This window comes from Rhinatrema bivittatum, chromosome 6 (assembly GCF_901001135.1).
Source record: "Rhinatrema bivittatum chromosome 6, aRhiBiv1.1, whole genome shotgun sequence".
NCBI lineage: Eukaryota > Metazoa > Chordata > Amphibia > Gymnophiona > Rhinatrematidae > Rhinatrema > Rhinatrema bivittatum.
The window spans coordinates 268,647,370-268,668,666 of NC_042620.1; the positions used below are offsets into that span (position 1 = coordinate 268,647,370).

The 21,297-nt window shown below is 42.8% G+C and overlaps 1 protein-coding gene and 4 non-coding genes across 5 annotated transcripts in view; 4 read left to right on the plus strand and 1 right to left on the minus strand.

The window, feature by feature from the left end:
* The window catches only part of LOC115094274 (E3 ubiquitin-protein ligase TRIM39-like), a 56,350-nt gene extending 46,748 nt beyond the window's left edge, over window positions 1-9,602 (minus strand). Inside the window, exons 1-2 of the mRNA XM_029607173.1 lie at window positions 9,145-9,602; window positions 5,209-5,304 (exon numbers count right to left, since the gene is read on the minus strand). Coding sequence (XP_029463033.1) covers window positions 5,209-5,304; window positions 9,145-9,558 — 510 coding nt within the window. The 5' untranslated portion in view covers window positions 9,559-9,602. The remainder of the gene's footprint in view (window positions 1-5,208; window positions 5,305-9,144) is intronic.
* A 4,991-nt stretch (window positions 9,603-14,593) lies between these two features.
* TRNAT-AGU lies at window positions 14,594-14,666 on the plus strand. The gene has a single exon. It is a non-coding gene; the product is annotated as a tRNA-Thr (tRNA).
* A 1,674-nt stretch (window positions 14,667-16,340) lies between these two features.
* On the plus strand, window positions 16,341-16,413 carry TRNAT-AGU. Its single transcript has one exon. It is a non-coding gene; the product is annotated as a tRNA-Thr (tRNA).
* A 1,656-nt stretch (window positions 16,414-18,069) lies between these two features.
* Window positions 18,070-18,142, plus strand: TRNAT-AGU. The gene has a single exon. It is a non-coding gene; the product is annotated as a tRNA-Thr (tRNA).
* A 1,655-nt stretch (window positions 18,143-19,797) lies between these two features.
* On the plus strand, window positions 19,798-19,870 carry TRNAT-AGU. The gene has a single exon. It is a non-coding gene; the product is annotated as a tRNA-Thr (tRNA).
* The last annotated feature ends 1,427 nt before the right edge of the window (window positions 19,871-21,297 follow it).

A 21,297-nucleotide genomic window follows, 5' to 3' on the forward strand; every position in this document is an offset into this window, starting at 1 on the left:
ATGATTAAACCAGCGGATAAAAGGGAGAGCTCTGGTGATCCAGGACAAGGAAACGTATAGAGACAAATTAATGTCCCATTTACAAGATACCAAATATTATCAGTTAGAACAGAATGACCCACAATGACATTGGTAGCGAAATTAGACGAAGTGATCCAGAGAGAAATGGGCCTCACACAGAAGGAAAAATATTTTCTCACAGTGGCACATCCGAGGAAACCGGTTATATATTCAGTGCCAAAAGATACACAAGAGTATGGAGTCACCTCCTATTAGACCTATAGTGTCACAAAATGGATCAGCATTAGAACCGGTGGCCATTCTCATTGATATCTTCCTACAGCCCTATGTACAGCAAGTTGCTTCATATGTAAAAGACCCAGCACATTTTCTAAGATTATTAAACTTGGTGGAGGTTAACCAGGAGGATATGAACATGGTCACTATGGACATCAGTTCTTTATATATGACTATCCCGCAGGCTAGCGCACTGGGGATAGTTGAGGACGTATTAGCGCAACGGGGCACATCCCAAAGAATTAAAACCAGTTTTTTAATAGAACTGGCTAAAATAGTACTATTTAACAACTACTTTTGGTTTGGCGAAGAATGTTATCATCAAATCCATGGTATTCCCATGGGGTCCCCATTAGCGCTAGCAGTGGCGAACTTATATGTAGCCCACTTCGAGGAGATTCACATAGTTACATCACAGTGGTGGAAAAACATCAAATGCTGGTATTGTTTTGTTGATATCTTTTTCATATGGGAAGGATCAAGTACCCATTTACGTAGTTTCCATGAATGGATGAACACAGTAGATCCTAATTTGGAATTTACTGCACAAACTTCAAAGCAACACATCACTTTTTTGGATGTGGCCATAGATGTACAGGATGGACAGTTCCAGACCACTATTCATCGCAAATCCACAGATCGCAATGACCTGTTGAGGTTTTCAAGCCATCACGCATTAAGCTTTAAAATGGGGCTCCAAGTGAGCCAATATTTTCGACCAAGACATATATGTTCTACACAAGAAGGCTTTGAAGAACAAGCAAGTATCCTGCAAGGTAGATTTCGTGAGAGAGGATATCCTCAGAAGTCTATCACTCGCGCATACAGACGAGCCAAGTTCAGTGACCATCAACAACTACTACTATATAAAACAAAATAAGAAGAGGCAAGATTAACATGTGTACTACAACAGTCGACAGCAGTTGGAATTATTACTACTGCAATCAATCAACATTGGCACGTGCTCACTCTTCATGACGTGTTCAAAGAATTTCCACTGTTTGCCACCACACGGGGCAGAAATATTAGGGATAAAATAGTACATGCTCAACTCAGCCCTACGGTACCAACAGACACTGTAACAGGCCATCCGATGTGTGGCCACTGTAGTTGGTGCACCCAAGCACTGACAGGACTACAATGGGATGATCCAGTCACAAAGTATAGAGTCAGGAGGAGATCAAGTACAGATTGCAACACCACTAATGTGATTTATGCTGTGTGCCTGTGCCCAAAAATGTATATAGGACGCATCACTCGTTCAATAAGAGTTAGATTGGGTGAACATAAATCACGGTTTAATACAGAAAAAATGACAGCTCCCATGGTTCACCATCTGAAGGATGCGGGCCACACCATTGCCGAATTGAAATGGACGATTTTAGAGCAAATTCACATGCCGACACGGGGCGGGGACATCAGAGTCAAGTTAAATTATAGTGAAGCTTTCTGGATTTATACATTGAAATCATCCGCCTCAAGAGGCATGAATGACGAACTCAATCTGAACACTTTACTGTAGAGCCATTAGGTAGTTTTTTTCGACTACCAAAATCAGTGATCCGGCGCTTGGACAGATATTGTGCTCCACCAGGTCCGTTTGACAGTATAAAACAACAAAGCATACAATTCACAGTTCTCTGTCAGGTCCGATGAGAATGCCTTGATTATGGAGAGCAGCGAGTGCCACAGTATATAGATGTGTCGGCAGCTGATTAGTTGAAATGTTTAGTGATAAAGCTCCTGATAGGCGCGTTTAAATTTGAAGGTTACTTATTGGTTAATAAGTATGCTTTTGTTCAAGTATTTAAGATGGGTTTGAACAGGTCCAGTAGATATCCACGGTGTCACGCTGGACGGAACGGCAGAGGAGAATATTACACCTGATCTTGGCAGCTTGAATATAAAGATATAGAGAGGTAATAATCCTGTTTGTTGGAGCTCTTTTCACAGAAGATACTCCCCTGAAGAAAGACGCGAAGTCTGAAACACGTAGCATGTCAGGATTGAGACTTACAAGTAAAAAGCACACAGCATTGGTAGGTACTCGCCTTAAAAATGATTATCTCTTAGCTCAAGCTATAAGTTTAATATCCAGCCAACAACATCGTGGATTGAAACCTTTGGGACTTTATATTTAAAATTTAAAAAAATATATAACATAAAAAGTACAGCACGGAGGTGGTAGGAGGTTAATAATTATAATTGCATAACAGTGCAGGGACGCCTACACACATGTATGAAACCTTCAACCTACTCCAAAATAAATTTCAGATGGAATAGAAAAATATTTTATTAAACAATTTCCACTGGTTGTGTAGGCATTGAGAATAACTGTGAAACGTACAAAATATTAAGGTAATAAATACAACAAAAAAAGTAGTTCTTTATTTACAGTGATAGAACAACAGTTCTCTATATGATTATATAAGTTCAGACTTAGACAAACCACTGGGTTTGGAATTCATGCCGCTGCTTTATCCAGCTAAATTTCTTTCCAGGTCAGGGCTGACTTATCTTGCTAACTTAACCAGATAAGTCTGGTTATGCTGCAAAGCAGGCCTAAAATTATCTGGATAAACTTATTCAGATAACTTTGATTATATAGGTATATTCAGCAGCAAAGCTACCCCACTGAATATCCCAAGTTTATTCAGATACCTTAGCTGGACTGCCCATGGCCAAATACTGACTTCAAGTTATCTGTGTGCACTCTTTGAAGATCGGTTAAAAGCAGACACATACACTTTAATGATGTCAAACAACAGCATTAAGTATGAATGTTAGCAGCATGCCTACTATGCACATTCATTTTTTAAATTGTGATATGCACATAGGGCTGGATTTTAAGACGTACGCGTGGGCGTACATTTGTGCGTGCAATCCGGCGCGCACAAATATACGCCCGATTTTATAACATGCGTGCGCAGCCGCGCACACATGTTATAAAATCCGGGGTCGGCGCACGCAAGGGATTGCACACTAGTGCACCTTGCACATGCCGAGCCTTAGGGGAGCCCCGATGGCTTTCCCCGTTCCCTTCGAGGCCGAAATCGGAGCGGCCTCGGAGGGAACTTTCCTTCCACTCCCCCCACCTTCCCCTCCCGTCCCCTACCTAACCCACCCCCCCAGCCCTACCTAAAACCCCCCTAACTTTATTTTATTAGTTGTGCGCGCTGGCCGAGTGCCGGCGCGCGATCCCCTGGCTCAGCGGCCGTTCGGAGACCTCTGGCCATGCCTCCGTATCGCTCCGCCCCTAGACCGCCCATTTTTTCAAGTCCCGGGACTTACATGTGTCCCGGGGCTTTATGTGCGCCGCCGGGCCTTTTAAAAATGGGCCCGGCGCGCGTAAATCCACCTGGATTTATGCACGTAGGCTTTTAAAATCTGCCCCGTAGTTTTCAGCCATGCTCCTAGGAAACTTTTTGCTATGCAGGTAAAAAGTATGTGTGCTGTGAAATTATGAAAGTCCACTTGTGTGGGTTCATTTGATGTACCTGCATGACCTTTCATATAAGGCACATAGGTATTGATTCATCCTTTGTATATGTACCCCTGCATATCTGTTCTCTACTCTGTGCATCCTGCCATTTCTATTCTTTGCTCCTGCTCATAAGTGTAACTATCACCCCCTTGTATCTTACTTTTTCTATGCTTTCTTGATTGCCCAGAGCATGCAGCAGCCTCTCTAAAGGATCAGTGTCTTCCAGTTTTATAGGCTTGCAGCACGTGAATGTATTAATGGATTACCTGGGACTTGCCATGGAGGGGAGGAGAGGTCCTCTTTTGGAAGCACAGTCGTACGGGCTGCCATCCTGATTTGCACATGCTGCTTTCTGTGCTGTCTGTGAGGCATCCTGAATTAGTGCCTTTTTAAAAATTTTCCAGACTCACTATGACAATTTGTTGCTCCATTTCCAGGAGCAGCAGACAAAGGAGGAGGTCCTCAGAGATGGAGAGAGGACGCTCAACCTCCTCCCCCCCCACCAAGGGGCACCAGGATCCTTTGTCTTCTCCCCACCGGAAGAGGGAACATTTTAAAAGTAATTAATTTTGTTTTCTACTTCTAAATAAAGATAATTTTGGCTACATGTGGAGTGAGTGCAAGAATGTGAATATATGTGTACAGGATAGGTCTAGACAGTGTATATATGTGAAATGTATTGTGATCATGAAGTACGAAGGGTGGAGGTGGGAGAACAAGTGTTTTATGTGTTACGTTACTTGAGTAGTAAGTAGGATTTAGCAAAGTTACTTGTAAATAAACAAGTGCTGTTATGTGCTACACCGATGACAATCCTGTCTATTTAAAAGCAGAAAAAATATGTTGAGATAGAACCCTTTCAAATCTCTTTCCGAAGAATTCTTTCTGTTTCAGTGGAATAAGACAGAGAAAAAAGAAAGACTGTGGCTTGTTCTAGCTTCCTTGATTTTCCAAGAAAGGAAAAGAAAATAAATATGACAATCTCCCCCTCATAGAAGATAATGGGGCTGACCGGACCTTTGCTGGCCTGAGGAGGAGTAAATCTATTCTGGACAGAGACCTGGGGGGGAGCAGATAAAAATCTTCATGAAGATATGGGGGCCTAGGCTGAAAGAAGAACAGAGGCCAGTAATGGAAAGTGTATGGGGATTCCTCCTCCTACATATACAGAATATCTTTCTTCAGGCCCACAAGAATAACTTTGTGCCTCTTCCAAGGCACTGTAAAAAAAAAACCAAACAAACTGCCAAATAATCACCTTTTATAACAGTAGACATTCAGGATAAATCTGTTATTCTGCCCCTGTTTGCCTAGCGGAGGCCTAAAACTCTGGTAGTGAATCAACCCCAAAGTCTCTTTCCCTGCTCACAGCATGCACGGTGCCTAAGAATAACACTAATCAGGAACAATACACCGCAGTCACTCACCTTTACTTCTCCAATATTTTCTTCTTCTTCACACTTACATTCTAAAATAGCTTCTAGGTCTTGTTTCAAACGTTCCAGATGACCATGGAGTTTTTCCTGTGAAAATATACAGATTTACTAATGTAGAAAGACTAGGTGGCAACCGTCCAAAATTGCTGTATTTTGTGGGACAAATTGGGGCAAGGTTTATGAAACAGGAAACCAATCATAAAGTACATTTAAGTGATATTTTGCAAGACTAGGAATAAACGGCCATTTATCATTTCACGTTAGGCCGTTATCGCGCACGTTACACTGTGACGCACATGATAACGGCCTAATTCATGCGATAAATAGTGCATCGCAAATTGCGAATGCAAGTTATCTACTGATATTCAAATGGGCGGAGTTTGGGCGGAAATGGGGGTGTGCTAGCGCCGCGTGCGATAAATTATCTTACGTTATCACTGGATTTATCGCAGGAAATAACCACACCTTTTTTTCTGTGCGTTATGGGGGAAATAATTATTATTGCACGCAATATCACGGATTGTGCTATTTTTTGCGGTGATTATCGCACACGATAAAAAAAGCTATGCTCACTGATACACTTACCAGGCCTTCCTGGTCCAATAAAAACACCTGTTTTTACCTGCTCTGTCTTCCTAAAGCCAAATTGGTTCTTGCAAGTGTAAGTGTCACGGCATACTGCATGCCTAGGCAGGCTCATCGCAGACGACAACACAGCGAACCTCAAGAACAGGTGAGGTGTGTTCCGAGGCTTCATAGACAAGGAGCAGCAGTGCAGGCAGAGGCAGGGGGTCCCGTGGGCTCAGGGCCCGGCTGATCGTCTGGAATGTGGACAGCCACGATGCAGGATATACCGGGGGCGGATCAGGTAGACATACTGGTAATGGGGTGTGCCAATGGGTCCTACCAACTCCCTGGGGTATCCCCAAGCTTTCTAGGCCTGGGTTCTTCTGGTAGGTTGAAGAAAACCTCCCCTCACCCAGAATCTCTTGCAGCATTCTGCCTTAAGGAGGAGGACTGGATTAAACCTTGAGCGCCATCTTGTGCTCCTACCATGTAACAGGGGCCGACCAATGGCACCAGTAGCCCCTGTGACATAGTAAGGGCAAAGGCTATCGGCGCCATTTTGAATACCGGCAGCCGACGGCCCGAGTGCAGGAGATCGTGCCAGGACCCTCGTTGGACCACCGGGGACTTTTGGCAAGTCTTGGGGGGGACTCCTGACCCCTGCTCGACCACCAGGGACTTTGACAAGTCTTGGCGCCAGCTGTCCATTGCTCCTACCATGTGACAGGGGCCGACCAATGGCACCGGTAGTCCCTGTGACATAGTGAGGGCAAAGGCTATCGGCGCCATTTTGAATACCAGCAGCCGACAGCTCGAGTGCAGGAGATCGTGCCAGGACCCCCCACTGTGCCACCAGGGACTTTTGGTAAGTCTTGGGGGGGGGGTCAGGAGGGTGGGGGGTTGTAGTTAATTAAATTTAAAGGGTTGGGATGAGGTTTTTTTGGGGAAACGAATACATATGTAACTAATGAACGGATCGGGGTCCCCCGAGAACAGATGCAACGGATTTGGCCCCCCACGAATATGAATTCCGAATGGGACGAATCCGTCCCTGCTGCACATCCCTAAAGATCATAGCTGGTGACCTTCTGCAATGCCTCTTGTTGCCTTCATCACACACCATGAATGGCCCTCTGTGTGATATGCAGAGTACATTCATGGCCATCACTAAATATAGTGTGCATGTATACTATGTGTGCCGGTGATTGGAATGTACTCATGTCACATGAGTAGATAATGTGGCCATTTTTAGGTGTGAGGAGAAAAACAGTGTGTGAATGTCGACAATTGTAGTTTTCACTTTTAACCAAATATGACGTGTATTTGCTGAGTGTACTGACACAGTATGAGCTACTGTGTGACAAGTGTGGAGGAGGAGTGGGTTAGTAATGTCTGCTCCACAATGTGCACAGGCAAATAGCAGATGGCGTAGAGGCCTGGTGGTGGTGCTACCGACTGGCACAATTTCACAGACTGCTTGCCCACTCTGTAACGTCCTGGCTTGGGGGTTGCTATAATACAAGTAAGTTAAGCATTTGCTTACAGCTAGCATCCACATCCTGAAGGCAGCCCATTAAAGGGATGGCAGTTTGTCTGTGGAAGTGTGCTGGCTTCCCTGCACTGCCCTCTGCACCCTGTGCTATTCGCATGTGGACACTGTGGACCACACAGTACTTCCTCATGCCTCCTTCATGCTTGTCACACAGCAGCTGTCCCTCTGTTCCAACACTCAGCAAGTACACAGTCATCTGCCATGCCTTTTTAGGGTACTGTACCACTGAAGACAAATGCAGAGTAAGCAAACATGTTTTCTGTTACACAGTAACCTACACATGGAAGCAGTGAGATTAAGAGAGAGAGGAGCGCGGAGAGGAACAGCCAACAAACTTATCGACTGCCTCCCCTGGAATGGGTAGTTGTTTGTGAGGTCTATCATGCAAAGTATCATTCTATAAGATTTCGGCGAACCTGGCTGCCCATCAGCGTGCTCTCCTGTTGTGGTGCAGGGTGACATGATGTATCTGGGAGAAAATCTGGACATCATGCTTTATGACCGCTGATTCTTGTACATTGTAAATTATGTTAAAGTTGTTGTATTTATTTATTGATTTTGTTATGCCTTTTAGTTTTATCCACTTTCCCTGTTAATTGTATTCTTCGGTTACTTGTAAGGGCTCCGCCCAAAAGTTTTTGTTTTTTTGTGAACCGATACGATGTGCGAACGGCTATCGGTATAGAAGAGACTTTAAATAAATAAATAAATAAATAAATAAACAAATAAATAAATAAATCCCTCCATTGTTACTCCATGTCTTAGACGAGATTATGGAATACACAGCAGAGCAACATGATCTTTGCCACTTTGGGTGGAGCATACATTAAAGCACCACCTGTCTTGTCCAAACAGCGAAAGCAACTTTTGAGAAGTCCAAAGGTGCATTTGATGACACAGCAGATAGCACATAAGACCTCGTTGTACCTTATCTCTGCCGGAGTATTGGGAATGGCAATGGGGGTGAGAAGCCAGGTCCTGCAACCATACCCAGAATCTTCTGTGACAGTGACACATTTAAGGCATCAATCAGTTCATCGCCATTTGCAGAAGTGACACCAAACTACTGCATGCAGTAAGATTGTAAAAGGTGGCCTGTACTTTTGACAAGCCTTTAAGGGTGGTTTGTGTATCTTAAGTGCCTATCACTTTGTTGTAGGCCAGTGTATGTGCAGGCTACCTGTAGCGTTAAGGAGGTCAGCTGGTCACAACTACTACATCACGTGTGTGTATTGGAACATTCAAGTGCCATGCCCTCTCAATGCTGCAAAGGCTACTGGTGTGAAGCTACATTCAAAACTTCAGGAGCTATCTAAGAGCTGCCACATCTATGTTACCTGCAGAAACCATACCTGAAGGTGGAAATGCATATGCTCATGGCAGATGTGTAGTCTGTCTTCCACATCAGTCCACAAGACCTCCACCAGTTCACCCATACCCTCCCCACCCAAAAACTGCAGACAAAACAGAAGTCAGTTTTACTATCTGACTCGCAGGTGTAAAAGTATGCACGCGTGTTTGATGACATTTATGTGTACTCCGTTTATAAAATATGTAAATGTGCACGTACTTCGAAAGCCTGTCCTGGGACATTCTAGAAAGACCTTCTTTGTACACGCATACGTTTCTGCCCAGCAGCAACAGTACACACCTATTCTTGACCTTCTGAAAATCCACTTACCGTGCACTGAGGCAAACTACGCGTGTGCAAGCCAGTTTTACACACGACACAACCCCCGCATATGTCTTTGAAATTGACTCTTTCATCTGGAGTGAAGCTGACCTTAAATCTCAAGAGTTAGACTTACCTTGTAGCCCTGGACTCCCTCTTCAATGAGAATTACATTGTGCGATCCATGCTCTAATGACTTATCACAGACCACACAGACTGCTTCTTGGTCTTCCTCGCAGAAGAGCAGGAGAGCCTGGCCATGCCTCTCGCACAGTCCCTCTTCCTGCAGCCTCCGTCTCTTCTTAGCCAGCTGCTTGGCTATGTCCACAATATTTGAGAGCTGTCTGTTCGGCTTCAGACTTCTTTGCTGAAACGTCTGCCGGCAGTGGGGACACGGAAAGTTTGTTTCCAGCTCTTCCCAGCATCGAGTGATGCAAGAGCAGCAGAAGCTGTGTCCACAGTCTGTAATCACCGGATCCTTAAAATAGTCTAAGCAGATTGAGCATGTTGTTTCGTCTTGTAAATTGTTTTCTGGACTTTCAGCAGCCATTGCTCTGCTTTGAAGCAAGAAGACAAAACCACGACTGCGCGCCTGGGAACACCAGCAACTTTCAGTTTCATTTATGCGGAAAAGGTACAGCAGCAAAGGGGATGAGGGGCACTGCTCCAGTTTTCTTAGCCTCCTCTGTGTGCTGCTGCATGCTTATTTACTCCAGTTTCTGTATGCTTTTCTAGGCAGGTCTTGTCTTGACTACACATAAGCTCCGAGCAGTAGACACTCCCCATTTTGAGTTTCTCTGCAGTGCTGCATATGTCTGGCATGTAATGTACAAATGATAACAAAGAGGTTGTATTCAGAGTGGCTTAGTCAGGTAACTTTTGAGTTATCTGGATAAACCCTGATGTTTGACTATCTTAGCCGCTTATTTGCATACGTTTTATCCAGCTAATTTATCTGAGTTACCTGGAGGCGTTCCTAGGGCATTCCAGGGCAGAGCTGACATGCAGAGCTTAATTTGTAGACAGAAAAGAAGTGGAACTGTAGAGGGGGTGAGAGGAGAGGGGCCCAGTGTGATCAGGGCAAAGGGGCAAAAAGGGGTTTAATTACCACAAGCTTGGAGTGGAGGAGTTGCTTAGTGGTTAAAGCAGTGGGCTATGAACCAGGAGACCAGCGTTCAAGTTCCACTGTTGCTCCTTGTGACCTTGGACAAGTCACTTTACCCCCCATTACCTCAGGTACAAACTTACAGGCCAATACAGTACAGTGTGCTCCCTGCTACTGGACGCACGTTTTCCCTTACCCCTTATTCAGTAAGGGGCGGAAGACGCGCGTCCAACCCGCCGAACATAATAGCACCCTCAACATGTGGCCCTATTAGGTATACGCGCACAATTCAGAAAGTAAAATGTGCAGCCAAGCCGCACATTTTACTTTCAGAAATTAGCGCCTACCCAAAGGTCGGCGCTAATTTCTTCCGGCACCGGGAAAGTAAAAACTGCTTTTCTGTGCACCCTCCAACTTGATATCATGGCGATATTAAGTCGGAGGTCCCGAAGAGTAAAAAAAGTTTAAAAAAAAAAAATTGGAAGTCGGCCAGCGGCTGTCGGGTCGAAAACCAGACGCTCAATTTTGCCGGCGTCCGGTTTTCGAGCCCGTGGCTGTCAGCGTGCTCGAGAACCGACGCTGGCAAAATTGAGCGTCGGCTGTCAAACCCGCTGACAGCCGCTGCTCCTGTCAAAAAGGAGGCGCTAGGGACGCGCTAGTGTCCCTAGCACCTCCTTTATCCCGTTTTTACCGCCGGGCCTAATTTAAATACTGAATCGCACGCGCCGGGAGAGCGGGCATTTGCCCGCTCTCCTGCGGACTTTACTGAATCGGCCTGTTAGATTGTAAGGTCTCTGGGGATAGGGAAATACCTACAGTACCTCAGTAATCCACTTTGAAGTGCTGAAAAAAAGTGGAATATAAATCTAAATAAATAAATGAAAGTTGTGAGCAGTAGTGCCCTTCATCAAGCCCAGAGCTGAAGCTTTCACAATTGGCATTACTGCTCACAACTTTCAAACATGTGAGAATGCAAACCTTTTTTGTGTTTTTTCTTTGATCTAGTGTGTGCTTCAATATTACCCCTTCCCCTTCTGTTCTCTGCAATACAGGAGGAGAATATGGGGGGGGGGGGGGGGGGCAGGAGGGAACAAGAGAGGAGAGGATGGGTTGAATTAGAGAGCATAGTGGCTGTTCTCTTCTCTGTGTGCTCCAGGCTCACCCCTTCCTCTCCTCTACCCTGCAGACTGCCTGAAGGGGAGGGGCTGGAGCAGAAGACCCCTGCTGCTCTGCCTCTTAAGCTTGAAAAGAAGTGCCAGAACTATGTTCCACTCCGTTCCCCCACAAATTAAGCCCTGTGACATAGCCAATTCATTTATCCAGTTAACTGCAATATTCAGAGTTAGCCAAATAAATCTGGAAGTCCCTAACAGCAGGGGTAAAGTTATCTGGGAGCATGTCCCCAGCTAATTTTACCTTATCTAGCTACAGTCAAATAATATAGCGGGTTAAGTAGCAAGCCAAAATTTAGAAAACAATCTAGTAGGCCTACTGACCAGATCCCCTGTTCTCCAACCTAGTGAAACAAGTGTTGGGCATTGTGCCCAATCCACCTCCCTCCTCCCCAAGCCCCCAGAATATTCCAAAAACATAGCGGGCCTATAAACCAGAAGAGCCTTCCTTCCCTCCACCAAATTTGCTAAATAGAATTTGAATGTAGCACCTCGTGAACCCCCACCCCCCCCCCCCCCACACACACACACCGCACACCCAACCTGAACCCTTCTACTGCACCTGACACTCCCCAAGGGAGTGTTAGGTGCAGTGTTAAAAGGCCCATATACGCACGTATATGGGCCACGTGTGAGCAATGCTTGTTTTAAAAGCTGGAAATTACATGCATATATGTGTGGATGCGAGGAAAAAAACAAAAGAGTTGTATCGGGGCACTCTAGGGCAGGCCCAACAGTTGTGTGTATAAATCCATATTTTAAATCCAGCAGCTGCAGCGTGCAGTGGGCTATTAGCCAAGCATGTTTGCTTCTGCTTTTGATGAGGTGTAAGTCTGCATAAATCTCTGCTGAAACCTAAAACAATTGGGTAAGGGATCTGGGTCAACTGGGGGGAGTGCAGGCAGAACTAGAGGGGTCAGGATGATCTCGAAAAGGACTGGGCAAAGTGGTGGACTAATGGGCAAAACTGAGAATGTCCTTCACGCGAGCATGTTTTAAAACCTGCTTACCTGCGCGCGTTAAGCCGACAAAATCCTACGGAAGATACGTGAAGTTCATTTGCTTGAATAACAGCATAAAATTAGGAGCACACATTAAGCACGGTAGACATAGTTTAAATCATAGGCACGCAACTGCGCGCATGATTTAAAATTTCAGCACATGTCCGCTCACGTGCCCATATGCGTGTGTGTGGGTGCCCGCACGCTCGTTTTAAGGTAACCTTAAAATGAGCCCGTGCATTACCACCACTAGGAGCTTGGTACATGTGTCCAGGGCTGGTAAAGTATTTGAGGGGTTCAGGGGGATGGGAGGTAGGCCGTAAGAGAGAGCCTGCCTTCAAATTCTATTTACCAAATTTGTGGAGGAGCAGAAGGGGAGGTTTTTCAGGCGTACAGGCCTGCTAAAGTTTTGGAATATTTTAGGAGATTTGGTGGTGGTGGTGGGGGGTAATCAAGCGCGATGCCCAACATTCGTTTCACTGAGATGGGGTAGAGGGGAGGATCGGGCCCATAGGCTCATTAGTTTCTTTTTTTTTTTTATTTTGGCTCGTTACTTAACTGGCTATATTATTTGAATAAAGCCAGTTAAGCTAAAGTTATCCAGGAACTTGCTCCCGAAAACTTTCACACCTAACTGGCGATATTCAAACATAATTCATTCATGATGAGGTCATATCATGTAATTTTATTTACCTCGGTTGTTGGGTAATGATATTCAAACATTGCCAGTTAGGTTTCCAATTTATCTGGCTGTATTTAACCAGATAGGTTTATTTGAGGATATTCCATGTGACATATTTATTCATTATTAATTTATGTAAGGCAGTGGTTTATTAAATTGTTCTTTTCATTGCCTGTCTATAGTGAATTAAATTTCAGAAGAGATAGCCCCTGATCACTAGCTACAGAGGAATGCTAATAGCAATTGTTTTCTTTGAAGCTGATGGACTGGATCCATTCTCACTTCATTTACATTTTCCTTTGATATTCAAAGAGGTCCCTTTGGCTGGAAGCCATTGCTGTATTATTTTCATGGCTTACAGAGTCATCAAGTGACAATGACTGGAAAGTCATAGTCATATATAGTATAAATAACTTTCCAGGAAATTCTAAATTATTTTGAATGAAAGAATGAGAGATCCTAGCATCAGAGCTTGAGTGAGTAATACCCGTACCTGGGAACTTTTGACTTCCAGTCACCCTGAGATTACCATGGATTAGCAGGGGTGGGGGGGGGGGGGGGGGGAACTGCTCACAAATTTGCTCTCATAAACACTCTTACATATTCACACTTTCTTTCACTTCTCATTCTTTCACATTCTCACATGTCCATTTACACCATTACTTCTGCCATTCTCCCACCAACACACACACACACTCATTCACTCACTCATGTCTGAGAAATTGAGAACATGAGAAATTGCCATGCTGGGTCAGACCAAGGGTCCATCAAGCCCAGCATCCTCTTTCCAACAGAGGCCAAACCAGGCCACAAGAACCTGGCAATTACCCAAACACAGATCCCATGCTACTGATGCAAGTAATAGCAGTGACTATTCCCTAAGTAAACTTGATTAATAGCCGTTAATGGACTTCTCCTCCAGGAACTTATCCAAACCTCTTTTGAACCCAGCTACACTCACTGCACTAACCACATCCTCTGGCAACGAATTCCAGAGCTTTATTGTGCGTTGAGTGAAAAAGAATTTTCTCCGATTAGTCTTAAATTGCTACGTGCTAACTTTATGGAAGGCCCCCTAGTCCTTCTATTATTCGAAAGTGTAAATAACTGAGTCACATCTACTCGTTCAAGACCTCTCATGATCTTAAAGACCTATATCATATCCCCCCTCAGCTATCTCTTCTCCCAGCTGAACAGCCCTAACCTCTTCAGCCTTTCCTCATAGGGGAGCTGTTCCATCCCCTTTGTCATTTGGGTTGCCCTTCTCTGTACCTTCTCCATTGCACCTATATATTTTTTGAGATGCGGCGACCAGAATTGTACACAGTATTGCAGCAAAGATTTACTCTTGTTGAACGTTTCTGGAGATCTTCTAAAAGTCTATTACACGGAAAGGGAAGGGAATGGGGCAAAAAAGTTCCACCTTATCTGCAAAAGGATGTGAGAAGATGCTTGAAATGAAAGGAAATTGTAAATCTATTCCTGGGGATATGAAGGCATGATTCATCAAGGCAGGGAAGGCTAGCCATGCAATCTTGCATTCTTATTTGTGCATGTAGAGGAAAAGATCCCACGGACAGCTGTATCGAAATGACAAGAGTACCATGAGAACTTCTCATGTAGCAGGCTCTGTAGCTCAGTGGCTAGAGCACTGGTCTAGTAAACCAGGGGTCATGAGTTCAATTCTCATCAGAGCCTTCAACTCTATGTCTCACTCTTTCTTCAAGGAGCTCTTTAGTTACAACTCTAATTTCTGCAGATTCATTTCACAAGTCATCTAGAGGGCAAGTGTGCCAATGATATTCCTGCTTCTCTTCATAAATTCATTTTCATTTACAAAACTTGTAAGGCTGACAATTGATAGGTCACTTTACACACTGCATTCCATGTGTGTTCCTGTGCAAGACATACTGACAGTTGCAACTTTTCCTCTTTTACTTTCCTTCTCTAATGCTGCCAGACGTGCATCTCAGCACTTCCTTTGGAGGAGGATATCTTTCCAGAGCATCAATATCCGACACTACAACACTCAATCTTGAGGAGAAAGGTCATCTCAGGAGTTGACACGTCTGCCCCAGTAAAGAATACATGCCAATCCAACTAAAGCAAGGACACCTTTTAAATTCATTTTCATAGGGGATTGCGTGAATGCCTCCCGGTTCTTGTGGCTCACTATGGAGGAAACTTACAAGTATTTGTTACATAGACATGCAATGGGAGAAACGCCTCGGTAAATCAGGAACGAAATTTGATATGACCTGGTTTTTCTTTTCTTCTCATTTCATTTCACATTCATTTTTGTGATTAATGTTTGAGAACAGTTTCCCTTCTTGGTTCATCTTACTTCAATGACTGTGATACATAAATACTGTACTTGAAAAATCATTTCATATTCCTGCTTTCTACTTCTCTCCAATATGATTCTGTTCCACTTCCTTTCCAAAGCAAACTGATAATCTATGTCCTCATTCCTTGTACTAATTAAGTTGTCAAAGAAATAGTTGAGTTTATTTTTACTATTTTTAAAACTATTTGTATTTTAGGTACATTCTTTCGGGTTTGCAAAGCATCGTCTCTCTTTATTCTTTTCATTATTTGGAGGACGTAATTTTTCAAATATGTTTTGCTCAGTATTTATATCTTTGCACGTGCGCCTGTTTTCTATCGCTGTAAGGACCTATTGCAAACGGTGAGAAATCTTTCCATAAACCTTTCCATTTTCCTTAGTATTCTCCGAAAAGATGGATGGATTGGGGTTCACCTCAAGCAGGAAGGACGTATATGATACACGTGACTCCATTTACTAGACTTTGCCCTTATTTTCTGTGCCCTTATTTCATGGGTTCTTCCGATAAAAAGGTGCGCGCGCAAGACGCGATGAGAAGAAAATGAACGTTCAGTCCAACTCGGGAGCATTGGTTTCATTACAGTCACTGAGGGAAATGCTGAATTAGTGTGAAAAGTCGCGCTAGGTTTGAAATTTGGCAGCTTATGTATTTTTCTCAGATTTACATTCCTTGAATAAATATGTTCTATGATGAAAATGAATAAGGGATCACATTGTAAGTGCGGGTTCCTTGCAGCAAAGATTTACTCTTGTTCAACGTTTCTGGAGATCTTCTAAAAGTCTATTACACGGAAAGGGAAGGGAATGGGGAAAAAATGTCCACCTTATCTGCAAAAGGATGTGAGAAGATGCTTGAAATGAAAGGAAATTGTAAATCTATTCCTGGGGATATGAAGGCATGATTCATCAAGGCAGGGAAGGCTAGCCTTGCAATCTTGCATTCTTATTTGTGCATTTAGAGGAAAAGATCCCAGGGACAGTTGTATCGAAATGACTGGAGTACCATGAGCACTTCTCATGTAGCAGGCTCTGTAGCTCAGTGGCTAGAGCACTGGTCTAGTAAACCAGGGGTCATGAGTTCAATTCTCATCAGAGCCTTCAACTCTATGTCTCACTCTTTCTTCAAGGAGCTCTTTAGTTACAACTCTAATTTCTGCAGATTCATTTCACAAGTCATCTAGAGGGCAAGTGTGCCAATGATATTCCTTGCTTCTCTTCATAAATTCATTTTCATTTACAAAACTTGTAAGGCTGACAATTGATAGGTCACTTTACACACTGCATTCCATGTGTGTTCCTGTGCAAGACATACTGACAGTTGCAACTTTTCCTCTTTTACTTTCCTTCTCTAATGCTGCCAGACGTGCATCTCAGCACTTCCTTTGGAGGAGGATATCTTTCCAGAGCATCAATATCCGACACTACAACACTCAATCTTGAGGACAAAGGTCATCTCAGGAGTTGACACGTCTGCCCCAGTAAAGAATACATGCCAATCCTTTTAAATTCATTTTCATAGGGGATTGCGTGAATGCCTCCCGGTTCTTGTGGCTCACTATGGAGGAAACTTACAAGTATTTGTTACGTAGACATGCAATGGGAGAAACGCCTCGGTAAATCAGGAACGAAATTTGATATGACCTGGTTTTTCTTTTCTTCTCATTTCATTTCACATTCATTTTTGTGATTAATGTTTGAGAACAGTTTCCTTCTTGGTTCATCTTACTTCAATGACTGTGATACATAAATACTGTACTTGAAAAATCATTTCATATTCCTGCTTTCTACTTCTCTCCAATATGATTCTGTTCCACTTCCTTTCCAAAGCAAACTGATAATCTATGTCCTCATTCCTTGTACTAATTAAGTTGTCAAAGAAATAGTTGAGTTTATTTTTACTATTTTTAAAACTATTTGTATTTTAGGTACATTCTTTCGGGTTTGCAAAGCATCGTCTCTCTTTATTCTTTTCATTATTTGGAGGACGTAATTTTTCAAATATGTTTTGCTCAGTATTTATATCTTTGCACGTGCGCCTGTTTTCTATCGCTGTAAGGACCTATTGCAAACGGTGAGAAATCTTTCCATAAACCTTTCCATTTTCCTTAGTATTCTCCGAAAAGATGGATGGATTGGGGTTCACCTCAAGCAGGAAGGACGTATATGATACACGTGACTCCATTTACTAGACTTTGCCCTTATTTTCTGTGCCCTTATTTCATGGGTTCTTCCGATAAAAAGGTGCGCGCGCAAGACGCGATGAGAAGAAAATGAACGTTCAGTCCAACTCGGGAGCATTGGTTTCATTACAGTCACTGAGGGAAATGCTGAATTAGTGTGAAAAGTCGCGCTAGGTTTGAAATTTGGCAGCTTATGTATTTTTCTCAGATTTACATTCCTTGAATAAATATGTTCTATGATGAAAATGAATAAGGGATCACATTGTAAGTGCGGGTTCCTTGCAGCAAAGATTTACTCTTGTTCAACGTTTCTGGAGATCTTCTAAAAGTCTATTACACGGAAAGGGAAGGGAATGGGGAAAAAATGTCCACCTTATCTGCAAAAGGATGTGAGAAGATGCTTGAAATGAAAGGAAATTGTAAATCTATTCCTGGGGATATGAAGGCATGATTCATCAAGGCAGGGAAGGCTAGCCTTGCAATCTTGCATTCTTATTTGTGCATTTAGAGGAAAAGATCCCAGGGACAGTTGTATCGAAATGACTGGAGTACCATGAGCACTTCTCATGTAGCAGGCTCTGTAGCTCAGTGGCTAGAGCACTGGTCTAGTAAACCAGGGGTCATGAGTTCAATTCTCATCAGAGCCTTCAACTCTATGTCTCACTCTTTCTTCAAGGAGCTCTTTAGTTACAACTCTAATTTCTGCAGATTCATTTCACAAGTCATCTAGAGGGCAAGTGTGCCAATGATATTCCTTGCTTCTCTTCATAAATTCATTTTCATTTACAAAACTTGTAAGGCTGACAATTGATAGGTCACTTTACACACTGCATTCCATGTGTGTTCCTGTGCAAGACATACTGACAGTTGCAACTTTTCCTCTTTTACTTTCCTTCTCTAATGCTGCCAGACGTGCATCTCAGCACTTCCTTTGGAGGAGGATATCTTTCCAGAGCATCAATATCCGACACTACAACACTCAATCTTGAGGACAAAGGTCATCTCAGGAGTTGACACGTCTGCCCCAGTAAAGAATACATGCCAATCCTTTTAAATTCATTTTCATAGGGGATTGCATGAATGCCTCCCGGTTCTTGTGGCTCACTATGGAGGAAACTTACAAGTATTTGTTACATAGACATGCAATGGGAGAAACGCCTCGGTAAATCAGGAACGAAATTTGATATGACCTGGTTTTTCTTTTCTTCTCATTTCATTTCACATTCATTTTGTGATTAATGTTTGAGAACAGTTTCCTTCTTGGTTCATCTTACTTCAATGACTGTGATACATAAATACTGTACTTGAAAAATCATTTCATATTCCAGCTTTCTACTTCTCTCCAATATGATTCTGTTCCACTTCCTTTCCAAAGCAAACTGATAATCTATGTCCTCATTCCTTGTACTAATTAAGTTGTCAAAGAAATAGTTGAGTTTATTTTTACTATTTTTAAAACTATTTGTATTTTAGGTACATTCTTTCGGGTTTGCAAAGCATCGTCTCTCTTTATTCTTTTCATTATTTGGAGGACGTAATTTTTCAAATATGTTTTGCTCAGTATTTATATCTTTGCACGTGCGCCTGTTTTCTATCGCTGTAAGGACCTATTGCAAACGGTGAGAAATCTTTCCATAAACCTTTCCATTTTCCTTAGTATTCTCCGAAAAGATGGATGGATTGGGGTTCACCTCAAGCAGGAAGGACGTATATGATACACGTGACTCCATTTACTAGACTTTGCCCTTATTTTCTGTGCCCTTATTTCATGGGTTCTTCCGATAAAAAGGTGCGCGCGCAAGACGCGATGAGAAGAAAATGAACGTTCAGTCCAACTCGGGAGCATTGGTTTCATTACAGTCACTGAGGGAAATGCTGAATTAGTGTGAAAAGTCGCGCTAGGTTTGAAATTTGGCAGCTTATGTATTTTTCTCAGATTTACATTCCTTGAATAAATATGTTCTATGATGAAAATGAATAAGGGATCACATTGTAAGTGCGGGTTCCTTGCAGCAAAGATTTACTCTTGTTCAACGTTTCTGGAGATCTTCTAAAAGTCTATTACACGGAAAGGGAAGGGAATGGGGAAAAAATGTCCACCTTATCTGCAAAAGGATGTGAGAAGATGCTTGAAATGAAAGGAAATTGTAAATCTATTCCTGGGGATATGAAGGCATGATTCATCAAGGCAGGGAAGGCTAGCCTTGCAATCTTGCATTCTTATTTGTGCATTTAGAGGAAAAGATCCCAGGGACAGTTGTATCGAAATGACTGGAGTACCATGAGCACTTCTCATGTAGCAGGCTCTGTAGCTCAGTGGCTAGAGCACTGGTCTAGTAAACCAGGGGTCATGAGTTCAATTCTCATCAGAGCCTTCAACTCTATGTCTCACTCTTTCTTCAAGGAGCTCTTTAGTTACAACTCTAATTTCTGCAGATTCATTTCACAAGTCATCTAGAGGGCAAGTGTGCCAATGATATTCCTTGCTTCTCTTCATAAATTCATTTTCATTTACAAAACTTGTAAGGCTGACAATTGATAGGTCACTTTACACACTGCATTCCATGTGTGTTCCTGTGCAAGACATACTGACAGTTGCAACTTTTCCTCTTTTACTTTCCTTCTCTAATGCTGCCAGACGTGCATCTCAGCACTTCCTTTGGAGGAGGATATCTTTCCAGAGCATCAATATCCGACACTACAACACTCAATCTTGAGGACAAAGGTCATCTCAGGAGTTGACACGTCTGCCCCAGTAAAGAATACATGCCAATCCAACTAAAGCAAGGACACCTTTTAAATTCATTTTCATAGGGGATTGCGTGAATGCCTCCCGGTTCTTGTGGCTCACTATGGAGGAAACTTACAAGTATTTGTTACATAGACATGCAATGGGAGAAACGCCTCGGTAAATCAGGAACGAAATTTGATATGACCTGGTTTTTCTTTTCTTCTCATTTCATTTCACATTCAGTTTTGTGATTAATGTTTGAGAACAGTTCCCTTCTTGGTTCATCTTACTTCAATGACTGTGATACATAAATACTGTAGTTGAAAAATCATTTCATATTCCTGCTTTCTACTTCTCTCCAATATGATTCTGTTCCACTTCCTTTCCAAAGCAAACTGATAATCTATGTCCTCATTCCTTGTACTAATTAAGTTGTCAAAGAAATAGTTGAGTTTATTTTTACTATTTTTAAAACTATTTGTATTTTAGGTACATTCTTTCGGGTTTGCAAAGCATCGTCTCTCTTTATTCTTTTCATTATTTGGAGGACGTAATTTTTCAAATATGTTTTGCTCAGTATTTATATCTTTGCACGTGCGCCTGTTTTCTATCGCTGTAAGGACCTATTGCAAACGGTGAGAAATCTTTCCATAAACCTTTCCATTTTCCTTAGTATTCTCCGAAAAGATGGATGGATTGGGGTTCACCTCAAGCAGGAAGGACGTATATGATACACGTGACTCCATTTACTAGACTTTGCCCTTATTTTCTGTGCCCTTATTTCATGGGTTCTTCCGATAAAAAGGTGCGCGCGCAAGACGCGATGAGAAGAAAATGAACGTTCAGTCCAACTCGGGAGCATTGGTTTCATTACAGTCACTGAGGGAAATGCTGAATTAGTGTGAAAAGTCGCGCTAGGTTTGAAATTTGGCAGCTTATGTATTTTTCTCAGATTTACATTCCTTGAATAAATATGTTCTATGATGAAAATGAATAAGGGATCACATTGTAAGTGCGGGTTCCTTGCAGCAAAGATTTACTCTTGTTCAACGTTTCTGGAGATCTTCTAAA